Genomic DNA, 12,497 nt, shown 5'->3' with positions numbered 1-12,497 from the left:
CACTCCCTAGACACCTGTATGGGCAGGGGTGGAGGGTAAGCGCCCCCTGCTGGGGGGCCCGCTGGGGTGTGTGCACAGCCACGTCCACCTCCTGGTGGGCGTCCTCATTGGCGTACTCCACCACCAGGGCATAGCGGCCTGGCTGCGTCACCGCCACCTGAAGCTGGACGTCCACCTGGGGGGACAGGGCACCGTGAGGCCCCCGCCCCAGCCCCCCACCTGGAGAACAGGACACTCCTGAACACGGCCCTTCCCATCCCCTCCCCGCACAGCCTCGTCCCCCATCTCAGGGAGTGTGTGCCCGCCATCCCTGCTGCCTGGGGCACTCCTGCGGCCACTCGGCTTCCAACCTCCGCTTGCTCTGAGCCCACCCTGCCCACCCGTGGCCCGCCGGCTTCATCACTGTAGAGTGTCGGGTGCCTGAAGTGAGCCAGCGACCTGCCACCTCCTCACAATAAGCTGAAGGGCTGGGCCGTCCGTACCCCGTGTACGGAGGAGGCCCCGAGGCACCGACTCCCAAGGCCAGAGCCCCAGAAGGCAGCAGGTGCCGCCCGAGCCGGCGGGCGGGCCTTGGGCCCCCAGCTGAGCCCCCCATGCTCTGCCCGCCAACACTCTTGCCCTGCGCCTGGGTCCTGTCACTGCAACGTGGACACCCCCTCCCCGCCAGGCCATGGGCACGTCCCCCCAAGTCTTGACCCAGCCCACCCCCGTGGGGTCCCGGGGACACGCACATCTGCGCCCTGACAGGCGACCAGCAGCGGGTGGGCGGGGCTGAGCTGCTCCGTGGGGCAGGGCCGGGGTAAGCTGTTGCCGTGGCGGCACAGGGCCTCAGGCCCAGCGGCGGAGGGGAAGCCGTCCAGGGGCAGGTGGGTGTAGAGCAGGCAGCTGGGGGGGTGCACAGTCTGGTGAGCACGGGGCAGGTGGCCTGAGCACAGCAAGGGTCAGGCCCGCCCCCTCCCCCACCGGCCGGCCCTCACTGGTCCCCGGTGTGCTGGGCGTCGGGCTGGAACGTGCAGGGCTCGGTCACCCGCAGCTGCAGGAGGGCCGCCTCGTAGTAGGCGCTGGGCAGCAGAGCCACGTAGTCCTGGGGGCGGGGGGGAGGTTAGGTGCCGTGGCCCCCGCCCCGCACCCTGCCCCAGCCCGCTCAGCCCCGGCTCACCAGGAGCACCCCCTCGGCCTCCACGAGCAGGGCCCAGGTGCCGGGGTTCAGCACGAAGGGCTCCCCGAAGCCCCTCTGGGGCACGGTGACGAAGGCAGGCTCCGTGCTGGGCGGGAAGGCCACGGGCTGGCTCTGCTCTGTGCCTGGGGGTGGGGACGGCAAGCCTCCTGGACACGGCAGGGCCACCCAGGCCGCACCTCCCCCGGGCCAGCGGGAAGGGCCTGGCCTCCCACCCACGTGCGGGGATGAGGCGGGGCTGGCTAGGGCGAGGCGTGAGTGGGGCAGGGCCCGGGGGGTAGCCCACCGCACTCACAGTTGGCGCAGGTGGCAAACTTGCCCTGGTCGTGCACGGAGACCCGCCCGCTCACGCTCGCGGGCCCGCGGTTGACGTATCGGAAGACCAGTCGGAAGAGGTCAGGGGAGGCCACGCTCAGCCTTGCCACGATCCTGGGCTGCGGTGGGTAGGGGTGGGCATGGAACGTCGGGGCTGCTCCTCCCTGGCCATTCCCAGCCCGGCCCTGTGACCTCAGGGGCCTGCCCGTCCACTCGGCCAGCCACAGCAGGCACTCAGCCAGGCCCCAGAATGGAGCAGCACCGCACCCACCTGGATGGGTGCCATCTGCGCGTAGCCCCTCCAGCTGAAGCTCTCGAACTCGAGAGGGTTGAAGCCGAAGCGCACGGCGTGGCCCTCGGGCGTGGTCGCCTCCTCCAGCTCCAGGCGCAGCTGGTGCAGGTCAGGAAGGTAGTGGTCCTGCGCCGGCCTGGCCACGGCAGGGCCGGTCAGGGCAGCTGGCATCCGGTCTGGGCAGGGCGGGCACTGGCCCTGACCACTCACCAGGGGCCCCAGGAGGAAGCCCGGGGGACAAGCTGCCGCCCCAGCCCCCTGCCCGCCCGCCCGCCCAGCCGGGGCGGGGGCACCCACTTGCTGCAGGTGGGGCCCTGGGTGCTGGGGCGGCACAGGCAGGCGCCTGTCCTCGGCTCACAGCCCTGTCCCAGAGCTCCGCCAACGTCGCACTGGCAGCCTGTGGCGGGAGGGAGCAAGTCAACGCGGCCCAGCCCCCGCCCGGCCTCGGTGCTCCACCCACCCTCGGCCAAGAGCGGCTCGGCTGAGAAGCCGCCTCACCTCCCCCAGGGGCTGCCTGGGTCCGTGGACAACAGAGGCTCTGAGTCCAGGGGCAAGGGGCCTGGGATCGGTCAGTGACGCCTGCCGCCAGGGGAAAGGGATGGAGGCGGGGAGCGCCGAGGGGTGAAACCTGCCTCCTCACTCCCACGCCCGGCATGGGTCTGGCCGGGCATCTAGAAGCAGCTTGGCAAGTGCCATGCCGTGCCCAGGCCCTGGATGGGTCCCTGCCCTCGTCCCTCTTTGGGCCTCAGCAGCCCCCAGGATGTGGTCCGAGGGCCGCGTAAGCGGCCGCTTACCACGGCAGCCGAAGTAGTTGGCCTGGTCCAGCCCGAAGAAGCCGTCCTTGCAGGCCGCGCAGGTGTGGCCGCACACATGGGGCTTGCAGAAGCACTGGCCGTTGCCCTGGGGGCCGAGGGAGAAGGTGGGACCAGGCAGGGGAGGGTCCCTACGCGCAGCTCCCACAGCCCCCAGTATCTGGGCCCTCAGACTCACCGGCTGGCACTCAGCAGCTCCACCCAGTGCGCCCCTGGGGTCACAGCTGCAGCCTGGGCGAGGGGCAGAGTGGGCCTGAGAGCAGCACGGGGCAGGAGGCCCTGGATTCCACCCCCGCCCCGGCTCTGTGGAGCCAGCCCTCCCCCTCCCCAGGGGTCTCCCCCAGCACCCCGACACCCACTCCGGGCAGACTCACGGGTGCAGCCTTCAGGGTTGCTAGGACTCAGCCCCCAGAACCCGGGTTTACAGCGATCGCAGCTCGGCCCCTCCACGTGAGCCCGGCACCTACAGGGGATGTGCACCTGGGAGAGGATGAGACTGAGGGTCAGAGTGGGCCCCTGCCCTGCTACCCGCAGACCCTCAGCCCTGGAGCCCTGTCCCGTCTCTGGCAGGACCCTGCCGTGAGGACAGAGGGGCGGCCAGGGAACAAACGGGCTCTGTGGTTGCCATGGCAACTGAGCAGCTGAGGGAGGGACGGTCCCTCTGGAACTGATGGCCTCGGCCCCAGAGGGCTGCCCTGGGCTCACCTCAGGAAGATTATGATCGGCTGGGGCCAGGCCAGCAGGGTGGCAGGAGCCAGCTGTGGAGAGATGCCCAGGCCAACATCATTACTCGGTCACTGACCCCGACGGCCAAGGGCTTCCCCAGGCCTGGCCAGGACCCGAGGCTCCACGGGAGCCAACACACACGCCTCCCACACAAGTGAAGAGGCAAGAAACCACGGGTGCCTACAGGCCCTGGTCCCCAAAGCCGTGAGGGCATGTGCCCCCACCACCACGCAGCATGTGGTTATGGACACGCGATGAGCACACACAACAGGCAAACACGTGTGAACAGTCATGTGAGCACACGCACAAAGCACGTGAACAAGCATGAAGACACAGCACATGACCACATGCAAGCAAACAGGCACGTCCAAGAACCATGTGGAGATACGCACGGACATTCACAGCACGTGAATGCACATGCACAACACACGGACACTCGTGTGAACGCAGCACCTGGACCATATGAACACACGCGAGCGCACACAGAGCACAGGGACGGTCACGGGAACATGCAGCACATGACATGCACAGCAGCCAACACACACACACACACATGGCACCAGCCTCACCTTCGCAATAGGGGAAGTTGTAGGCACCGGGCACACACATGTCACAGCGCAGCCCCGTCACTCGGGGTCGGCAGCTGCATTGCCCGCTGTGGGGGTCGCAGGCTGTGTGCAGGGAGCCTTCGGGGGAGCAGTGGCAGGCTGGGGGAGGGGGAGGAGAGTGGGGTGTGAGCACGCGGGGGGCACCCGCCCTCCCCCGCCCTCCCCCACCCCCCTCCCGCCAGGGCACTCACGGGCACAGTCGGGGAAGCCGTGGAAGCCTGGGCTGCACTCCTGGCAGGTGGCACCCGCGTAGCTGGGGTGGCAGTGGCACACCCCGCCCGCCCCACACAGCTGGTCCAGGGCACCCCGGGGGTCGCAGGCACAGGCTGCAGAGGACTCGGGGTCAGGCCCTGGGGGCCTGCGGGTGGCCCTCCCACCCTGCCCGGGGCCCCTGAGGCCCTCTGCTCACCGTGGCACTCGGGGTAGCTGTGGTGGCCCGGGCGGCAGCGGTCACAGTGGGGGCCGTCAAACTCGGGTCGGCACGGGCAGCGGCCAGCGTCATCGCAGCCCTCGGGCAGGGTCCCTGTGGGGCTGCAGCCACACACTGCGGGGCCGAGAGGCGCACGGGGCCCTGAGCCAGGCAGGCCGAGACCCCGACCGCCCTCCCACCCACCACCGGGGGCACTCCGCTCACGTTGGCAGAGGGGGAAGTGGAAGTAGCCAGGGGCACAGCGGTCGCACGCCGCCCCCTCGAATCCTGCCCGGCACGTGCACTGGCCCGAGTCGCGGTCACAGGTTCCGTCCACCACGCCAGGACTGGAGCACTGGCAGGCTGCAGGGAGGAGGTGGTCACAGAGGGGCTGGGCTCTTGGGATCCACGAGGGGACAGAGATGGGGACGGAGCTGGACTCACGCTGACAGCCTGGGCCGTAGAAGCCCGGGGCACAGAGCTCACAGTGCGTGCCCTGGAAGCTGGGTTTGCACACGCAGCGCCCCACCCGTGGGTCCTTCCGGCAGGCGTTGCCCTGGGTCCCAGCGGCGCTGCAGTCACAGTCTGTGGGGGGGTGGGGGGGAGGAGTCTCAGGGGTCCCGTGGACCCCAGCTGCCCATCCCTCCCCAATAAAAAACCTCCCTTCTCCACAAAACTCCTTTCCTTACACTTGACACTGCACTCATGCAAAACGAAAAAGACTTTAAAAATCCCAACAAGGGGGCTTCCCTGGTGGCGCAGTGGTTGAGAGTCCGCCTGCTGATGCAAGGGACATGGGTTCGTGCCCCAGTCCGGGAGGATCCCACACGCCGCGGAGTGGCTGGGCCCGTGAGCCATGGCCGCTGAGCCTGCGCATCCGGAGCCTGTGCTCCGCAATGGGAGAGGCCACAACAGTGAGAGGCCCGCGTACCGCAAAAAAAAAAAAAAAAAAAAATCCCAACAAGGGAAAGCTGATGTTTTGGGAAAACAGTGGCATGAGGTGAAATCAGGACCGCTACACATAACAATTGTGTATAATGTAGAAACCAAGTCAACTGTAGGCATTGACACAACCAGAGAAAATGCAAAAACAAAATCATAACAAGATGAAAAGAAAATTCTACTCTTCATAAATAATTCTGGGGATTAGGAATAAGAAAGAAAAAGTGTGCTAAATGTCTTAACTGATGCACAGAAAGGGGGTAATACTATTTAATTTTTGTTACTGACATGGAATAATGGTTCAGTATTTGTCAAAGCATAAGGGTAACCTCGGGCCAGACCAGAAGACAGAAACAGAACTTGCAAACCCTTGGAGAAGAAAACGCAAACCAACCAAAACACATTTTGTTGGTCAATCCAGCAAAAGTCGGGAAAGGAAAAATTTAAGCAGAATGAGAGAAATGATACAACTGGGGCAGGTGTGACCCAAATTGAGAGCAGCCACAGTCCCTCTGCTGGGCCACATCTCGTCTCACGAGATAAACCCAAAGGCATCGGTTGGACTCTTGAAGGAGCATCCAGTCATGTCCTTCTGAAAGAATGCACCTTGAACCAAGGATTTGGAGGAAACAAAGAGCTTCCAGAAGGGAGACTGGGTGGCACAGACACAGAGAAGGGGGGCATGGAGCGTGGTGAGCCCAAGGCACAGGCATTCATGGAGACAAAGAGGGATGTTGTGTGTTGAGAACAAGGACTTGCCTCAAGAGATGTAGCATACGCAAAGCTCGAAAAGCAGGATACATATGGTCCAGGGGTGCTGAAAACTAAAACTATTGTAACTGGGAGGAGAATTTGGCAAAACCATTGTCATAGAGAGAAAAACTGAATACACTGTTCCCAGAATGTGACAAAAATTAACAGCAGAGTGGGCTTGGACTTGCCTGGTGGTGCACTGGTTAAGAAACCACCTGCCAGTGCAGGGGACATGGGTTTGATCCCTGGTCTGGGAAGATCCCACATGCCATAGAGCAACTAAGCCCATGCGCCACAACTACTGAGCCTGCGCTCTAGAGCCCGAGTGCTGAAACTACTGAGCCTGCGTGCTGCAACCACTGAAACCCGTGTGCCTAGAGCCTGTGCTCCGCAACGAGAAGCCACTTCAGTGAGAGAGAAGCCCACGCACAACGAAGAGAAGCCCACACGCCACAACTAGAGAAAGCCCATGCACAGCAATGAAGACCCAACGCAGCCAAAAATAAATACATAAAATTTAAAAAAATAATAATTAAAAATAAATAAATAAAATCTGACCATGATGCTGTAAAACTAGGACTGAACCATCAAAATAAGGATGGAATGGAAACCTAACCACCTGAAGTGACAAACGCTGTTCTGAACAAATTGGATCAAAAAGAAAATGAAAACTGAAGTAATACACTGTTTAGAAAGGAACAGCTGTGAGAACCCAGCATTATCAACCCTATGGGACAGCTAGCCAAAGCTACACTCTGAAGCAAATTTATAGCTTTAACCCAGAGTTTCTCAACCTTGGCACCAGTAACATTCTGACCTGGATAACTCTTTATTGTGCGGATGGGGGCTGTCCTGTGCACTGTAGGATATTTAGCACGATCCCTGGCCCTCACCCACTAGGTGACAGTGGCACCCCCCACCCCCAGTTATAACAACCAAAGAAGTCTCCAGACATTTTCCTGCAGAATAAAATCACCCCTGATTGAGAGAAAAAGCTTTAAACCTTTTGTGGATAATTAAGAGACTAAAAATAATAATTAATTCAAGAAGCTATAAAAATAATAAATCAAAAAAATGTACAGAAAGACAAATACTCTATGATCTCACTTATATGTAGAATCTTAACCCCTGCACCCCCTCCCCAAAAAAAACCACACACACACAATCGAGTTCATGGATACAGAAAACAGATCGGTAGTTGCCAGAGGTGGGGATTGGGGGTTGGGTGAAATGGGTGAAGGGTGTCAAAAGGTGCAAACTTCCAGGTATAAACTAAACAAGTCACAGCGATGTCATGTACAGCGTGGTGGCAGTAGTGAATAATAATCTGCTGCATAATTGAAAGTTGCTAAGAAGTTAGATCTTCAAAGTACTCATCATGAGAAAAAAATGGTAATCATGTGTAGTGACAGATGTTAACTAGACTTTCTGTGGTGATCATTTCACAATATATAAAAATACCAAATTGTGGTGTTATATACCTGAAACTAATATAATAATGTAGGCCAGTCAGTTATACTGCAATGAAAAAAAGAAAAAAGATGTTTTAGTTCAGAATTTTCTATATTAGGACTTCCCTGATGGCACAGCGGTTAAGAATCCGCCTGCCAATGCAGGGGACACAGGTTGAAGCCCTGGTCCAGGAAGATCCCACATGCTGTGGAGCGACTAAGCCCGTGCGCCACAACTACTGAGGCCGTGCCTCGAGCCCGCGAGCCACAGCTTCTAAGCCCGCTTACCTAGAGCCCGTGCTCTGCAACAAGAGAAGCCACCACAATGAGAAGCCCGCACACCACGATGCAGAGGAGCCCCCGCTCACCGCAACTAGAGAAAGCCCATGCACAGCAACAAAGACCTAACGCAGCCAAAAAATAATTTAAAAAAATCTGAGGGCTTCCCTGGTGGCGCAGTGGTTGAGAGTCCGCCTGCCGATGCAGGGGACACGGGTTCGTGTCCCAGTCTGGGAGGATCCCACATGCTGCAGAGGGGCTGGGCCCGTGAGCCATGGCCGCTGAGCCTGTGCGTCTGGAGCCTGTGCTCCACAACGGAAGAGGCCACCACAGTGAGAGGTCCGCGTACCGCAAAAAAAAAACAAAAAAACTTAAAACAAAATTTTTTTTTTCCGTATTAGGAAGTAAAATCTCTCTTCCAAACTAAACAGAGAAAAACTCCAGCAGATCAATAAGCTGCACTTTGAGAACACCAATAAACTCAACAAACTTCTGTTAGGTGTAATAAAGGTAGGAAAGAAAAGAAAAAAAGAAAATAAGAATAGACAAAATAGAAAAAAAAGAAAAGAAAAATAGACAAAAGGAATGAAAGGAAATTTAAAAATCATGTATAGAATGTCATGCATAACTTTATGCCAATACGTTTTAACATCTAAATGACGAACAATGTGCTAAGAAAATATAAATAATCAAAACTGACTGGGCTTCCCTGGTGGCGCAGTGGTTGAGAATCTGCCTGCCAATGCAGGGGACACGGGTTCGAGCCCTGGTGTGGGAAGATCCCACATGCCGCGGAGCAACTAGGCCCGTGTGCCACAACTACTGAGCCTGCGCGTCTGGAGCCTGTGCCCCGCAACAAGAGAGGCCGCGACAGTGAAAGGCCCACACACCGCGATGAAGAGTGGCCCCCACTTGCCGCAACTAGAGAAAGCCCTCGCACAGAAACGAAGACCCAACACAGCCAAAAATAAATAAATAAATAAATAAAAATTTAAAAAATGACTTACAATGAGATAGAAAATAAACACACATAATAAAAGAAAAGAAAACCATCATCTAAGCTCTCCATGGGAAAACAGGTGTCAGGACCAGATGGTTTTTTAAGTAACTTCTAACAAGCTTTTAAGAAATTGATAATTCCTGTGATTTAAAAAAAAATAAATTTATTGTTTGTTTATTTGTTTATTTTTGGCTGCATTGCATCTTCGTTGCTGCACGTGGGCTTTCTCTAGTTGTGGCGAGTGGAGGCTACTCTTTGTTGTGGTGCATGGGCTTCTCATTGTGGTGGCTTCCCTTGTTGCAGAGCACGGGCTCTAGGCTCACGGGCTCAGTAGTTGTGGTGCATGGGCTTAGTTGCTCCGCGGCATGTGAGATCTTCCCAGACCAGGGATCGAACCCGTGTCCCCTGCATGGCAGGCTCATTCTTAACCACTGTGCCACCAGGGAAGCCTGATAATTCCTGTGATTTTTAAACTGCTCTGGAGCATAACAAAGTATGGATTGTTTTTCAAGTATTCTACAAGATGAATTACAAAACCAAAACAAGATGGTACCAAAAAAACAAGAAGGCTTTCACCCAGCCACACTCATGAATATAGACACAAATCGTTTATGTACAATGCTGGGTCCACAGTAGGAAGGATATTAGCAGAATTCATCCTACGGTTCACAGATTAAAAGTGAAATGCCGCACCAGCACAATTACCGAGGGCTCACCAAGGGCCAGTGGAGAAAGGAGGAATTTTCAACAGTTTATACCAGGGATTGGCAAACTTCAGTCCAAGGTGCCTGTGCCTGGTTTATAAAGTTTTATTGGAACACAGCCATGCCCATTCACTTGCACATGGTCCACGGCCACTTCCAAGCTGCAACATACAACAGCAGAGCTGAAGCTTTGCAACTGGGAAAACACGGCCCTCTAAGTCTAAAACATGTACTGTCCGGCCCTTTTCAGAAAAAATCTGCTGACCCTTGGTTTACCCCATGATGAAAAACTACACACATAAACGTCAAAAAGAAAACCGCCAAAGAACCAAGAGATATGCGAATAGTTGGGTTCAGGGACCTCCATTGATATATGACCGAGTCAGACACCAGGAGGAACCAGGTCAACAGATTCATGTGAAAAAAATACCCGGAAGAGCAAATTACCCCCCGGGAGAAAAGCACATGACGCGTGAGGGACAGATGATATAGTTCATACAGAAAGCTCACAGCAGCAAACAAGTGAAAAGAAAACTGAGCCACAACCTCGGATGGGAAATGCACAAGTGAAAGCAACAGGAGTCAAGAAACGCAAGAGAAGATTCAACCTTGGACCTCCCTGGCGGTCCAGTGGTTAGGACTCTGTGCTTCCACTGCAGGGGGCGCCGGTTTGGTCCCTGGTCGGGGAAGTTCTCTACAGGCCGCGTGGTGCGGCTGAAAAATATATATATATATAAATAAGTAAACAAAATATATTCGTAAGTAAATACTTACACGTTAAAAAAAAAAGGAAGATTCAACCTTGCAAACAAGGCAAAGAAACACAGCTAAAACCAAGGAGATACCAAATGCCATCTGATCTAAGACACAACCAATTATAGGCCACACCACTATTTTGTACTGCTGTGACAGGAAAATGCCAAGCAATTAGACATCAATAAGCCGTCAACTGAAAGGCGCATCCCAATTCTAGAAAAACCGAAAAGTGGGAAAGTGAACCAATGAGAAGATTTCTGTGATAATGAATGTTGCCGTGTAGTGACAGCAACGCCCAACACATGTGGCGCAGCTGTTGCCGTTCCACCCGGTAGACGATTTCAGGTCAGGAGAGCGGTTTGGCAACCTGCAGCCAAGAATGTCCCTAAACATGCATGTGTAGTGACCCAGAGCCTTCTTCTAGGAAAGTGTGCTACAGAAGTAGTTAAGCATTCATGGAAAGCTTTAGCTGCAAAGAGGTTTACTGTAGTGTTATTTTTAAAAAATCTGGAAAGAACCTAAATTTCCAAGAATTGAGGGCAGGTTGAGCAAGAGCTACATCTGTCTGCACAACGTGGAACACGAAATAAAGTGTTTACATGATGGTGTGGGCGGAAGACGCAATTACACAACAGCGTGCACAGCGCACGTGGATGTTTATAAAAACAGCACGCACGCAGAGGGAGGAGGAGTTGTTTGCAGGAGATGCGATTCTGCATAACTCTCTTCTTTAGCTTTCTGCTCACCTATGTTTTTGAAGGTTTTCTAGCATAAGTATGTAATATTTGCATGAAATTAAAAGCCAAGACATGGTGAACAAAACGGAAATACCCGCTCTCTTTGGGCCTGGGTGTGGCCCCTCCTGCCCCACAGCTCCAGTGGGGCCCAGAGCACGATGGAGACCTCGGGGGACACTTACTCACAATCTGTCCAGCCGGCAGCACCTGCTCCCCCGTGTCATTGTGAGAGAAGGAGGGCCGCGCTGCGGAAGGAGACAGCAAGTGTCAGCCAGGCTGGCTCAGTGCCCGGCCGCCCGCGTCTCTCGGCATCACCGGAGGTACGGGCAGGACGAAAGAGTCCCCCCACTGGGGTCCCCCACCCCGGATCCAAGCCCAGCAGGCGGGGATGCTCAGGGGCTCAGGACCTGCCCCCGCCCCCAGGCCGCGCCCTCACGGTGGCAGCGCGGGAAGCCAATGAAGCCTTCGGCACACGCATCGCATCGCGCCCCCGTGAAGTTCGGCCGGCAGTAGCAGCGGCCCGTCAGGTCCTCGCACGTCCCGTCCGTGAAGTCCGACTCGCAGTCACAGCCTGGGCGGGGGCGGGAAGTCAGGGGAACCCAAGTCCAGGGCTTGCGGGCCCTGCGAAGGGGCAGCGTCTGCCTCCCCAGCCTGGGAGGTGGGACGAGAGCCGTGGCCTCCCAGAGAGCCGCAAAGGCCCCCAGGACGCCCCGACCTGGGCAGACCCTGCTCCTGGACACCCCTTGGAATGCCCCCGCCCAGGCCACCCAACCCGGGCCGCCCCCACTCACGGCGGCAGGCGTGGGGTGAGTCGAGCGGGTGGTCTGGGGAGCGGTAGAAGCCGGGCAGGCACTGCTCACAGTTGATGCCAGTCGTGTGATGCTGTGGCAGGGCAGGGCCTCTGAGTTCAGGGGCAGCCCCGCCCCCACGAGAGCCCCGCCTACATCCTCAGCCCCACACCTGACCTCACACGGACCCTGCCCACCCGCGAGACCTGGGTCTCCGGAGCCCCCATCCCCACCGCCAGCCTGGCAGCAGCCCCAGTCCACCTGGCAATCGATGCACACGCCTCCGCCCCGGTAGACGCGGTCCTGGTTCTGGCTGGCGTTGCTCCGGTCCACCTCGGGGTCGTAGTAGCAGTCGTGGGCGTGGCCATGGCAGTTGCAGGCTGGAGAGCGGGGGCTCAGCTGTCAGCAGGCCTCCGTGACCCCGCCCAACTGGGGCCCCTGGGCACATCCCGCAAGCCACGGTGACCCCAAAAGTGGCCTGGCTCAGGGGACAGAACGTGCCATGCGGCCCGTGTGCCAGCAGCACACTTGTGGGCGTGTTTAAGCGTGTGAATGTGCGTGAGCCGTGTACGTATTGTTAGCACATGTGCACACGTACACACAAGTGTGCACAAGTACGTGTGTATACCTGAGTATCAAGAGTGTACATGTGTGAACGTGTGTGTGCATGGGAGTGTACTGTGTGGGCGTCAGCACGTGCATGCAAGAGCCTGTGTGAACATGTGTGCACCGTGTGCATGTGTGAGCG

The 12,497-nt window shown here is 57.2% G+C and overlaps 1 protein-coding gene across 2 annotated transcripts in view; it reads right to left on the bottom strand.

Annotated features, from left to right (window-relative positions):
- LAMA5 (laminin subunit alpha 5) overlaps positions 1-12,497 on the bottom strand; it is a 53,443-nt gene that overhangs the window by 20,373 nt on the left and 20,573 nt on the right. The window contains exons 8-27 of one of the 2 annotated variants that reach the window (XM_060079480.1): positions 12,011-12,129; positions 11,753-11,843; positions 11,398-11,532; positions 11,144-11,206; positions 4,784-4,924; positions 4,565-4,702; positions 4,340-4,474; positions 4,122-4,256; positions 3,892-4,029; positions 3,302-3,354; positions 2,971-3,076; positions 2,775-2,827; positions 2,579-2,684; positions 2,082-2,181; positions 1,764-1,920; positions 1,473-1,611; positions 1,160-1,302; positions 978-1,084; positions 732-885; positions 15-175 (exon numbers count right to left, since the gene is read on the bottom strand). In XM_060079480.1, coding sequence (XP_059935463.1) covers positions 15-175; positions 732-885; positions 978-1,084; positions 1,160-1,302; positions 1,473-1,611; positions 1,764-1,920; positions 2,082-2,181; positions 2,579-2,684; positions 2,775-2,827; positions 2,971-3,076; positions 3,302-3,354; positions 3,892-4,029; positions 4,122-4,256; positions 4,340-4,474; positions 4,565-4,702; positions 4,784-4,924; positions 11,144-11,206; positions 11,398-11,532; positions 11,753-11,843; positions 12,011-12,129 — 2,374 coding nt within the window. The remainder of the gene's footprint in view (positions 1-14; positions 176-731; positions 886-977; positions 1,085-1,159; positions 1,303-1,472; positions 1,612-1,763; positions 1,921-2,081; positions 2,182-2,578; positions 2,685-2,774; positions 2,828-2,970; positions 3,077-3,301; positions 3,355-3,891; positions 4,030-4,121; positions 4,257-4,339; positions 4,475-4,564; positions 4,703-4,783; positions 4,925-11,143; positions 11,207-11,397; positions 11,533-11,752; positions 11,844-12,010; positions 12,130-12,497) is intronic. The other variant, XM_060079481.1, reaches the window with a different exon arrangement.

This window comes from Mesoplodon densirostris, chromosome 16 (assembly GCF_025265405.1).
Source record: "Mesoplodon densirostris isolate mMesDen1 chromosome 16, mMesDen1 primary haplotype, whole genome shotgun sequence".
NCBI lineage: Eukaryota > Metazoa > Chordata > Mammalia > Artiodactyla > Ziphiidae > Mesoplodon > Mesoplodon densirostris.
This window is presented reverse-complemented; position numbering and strand designations above follow the sequence as displayed.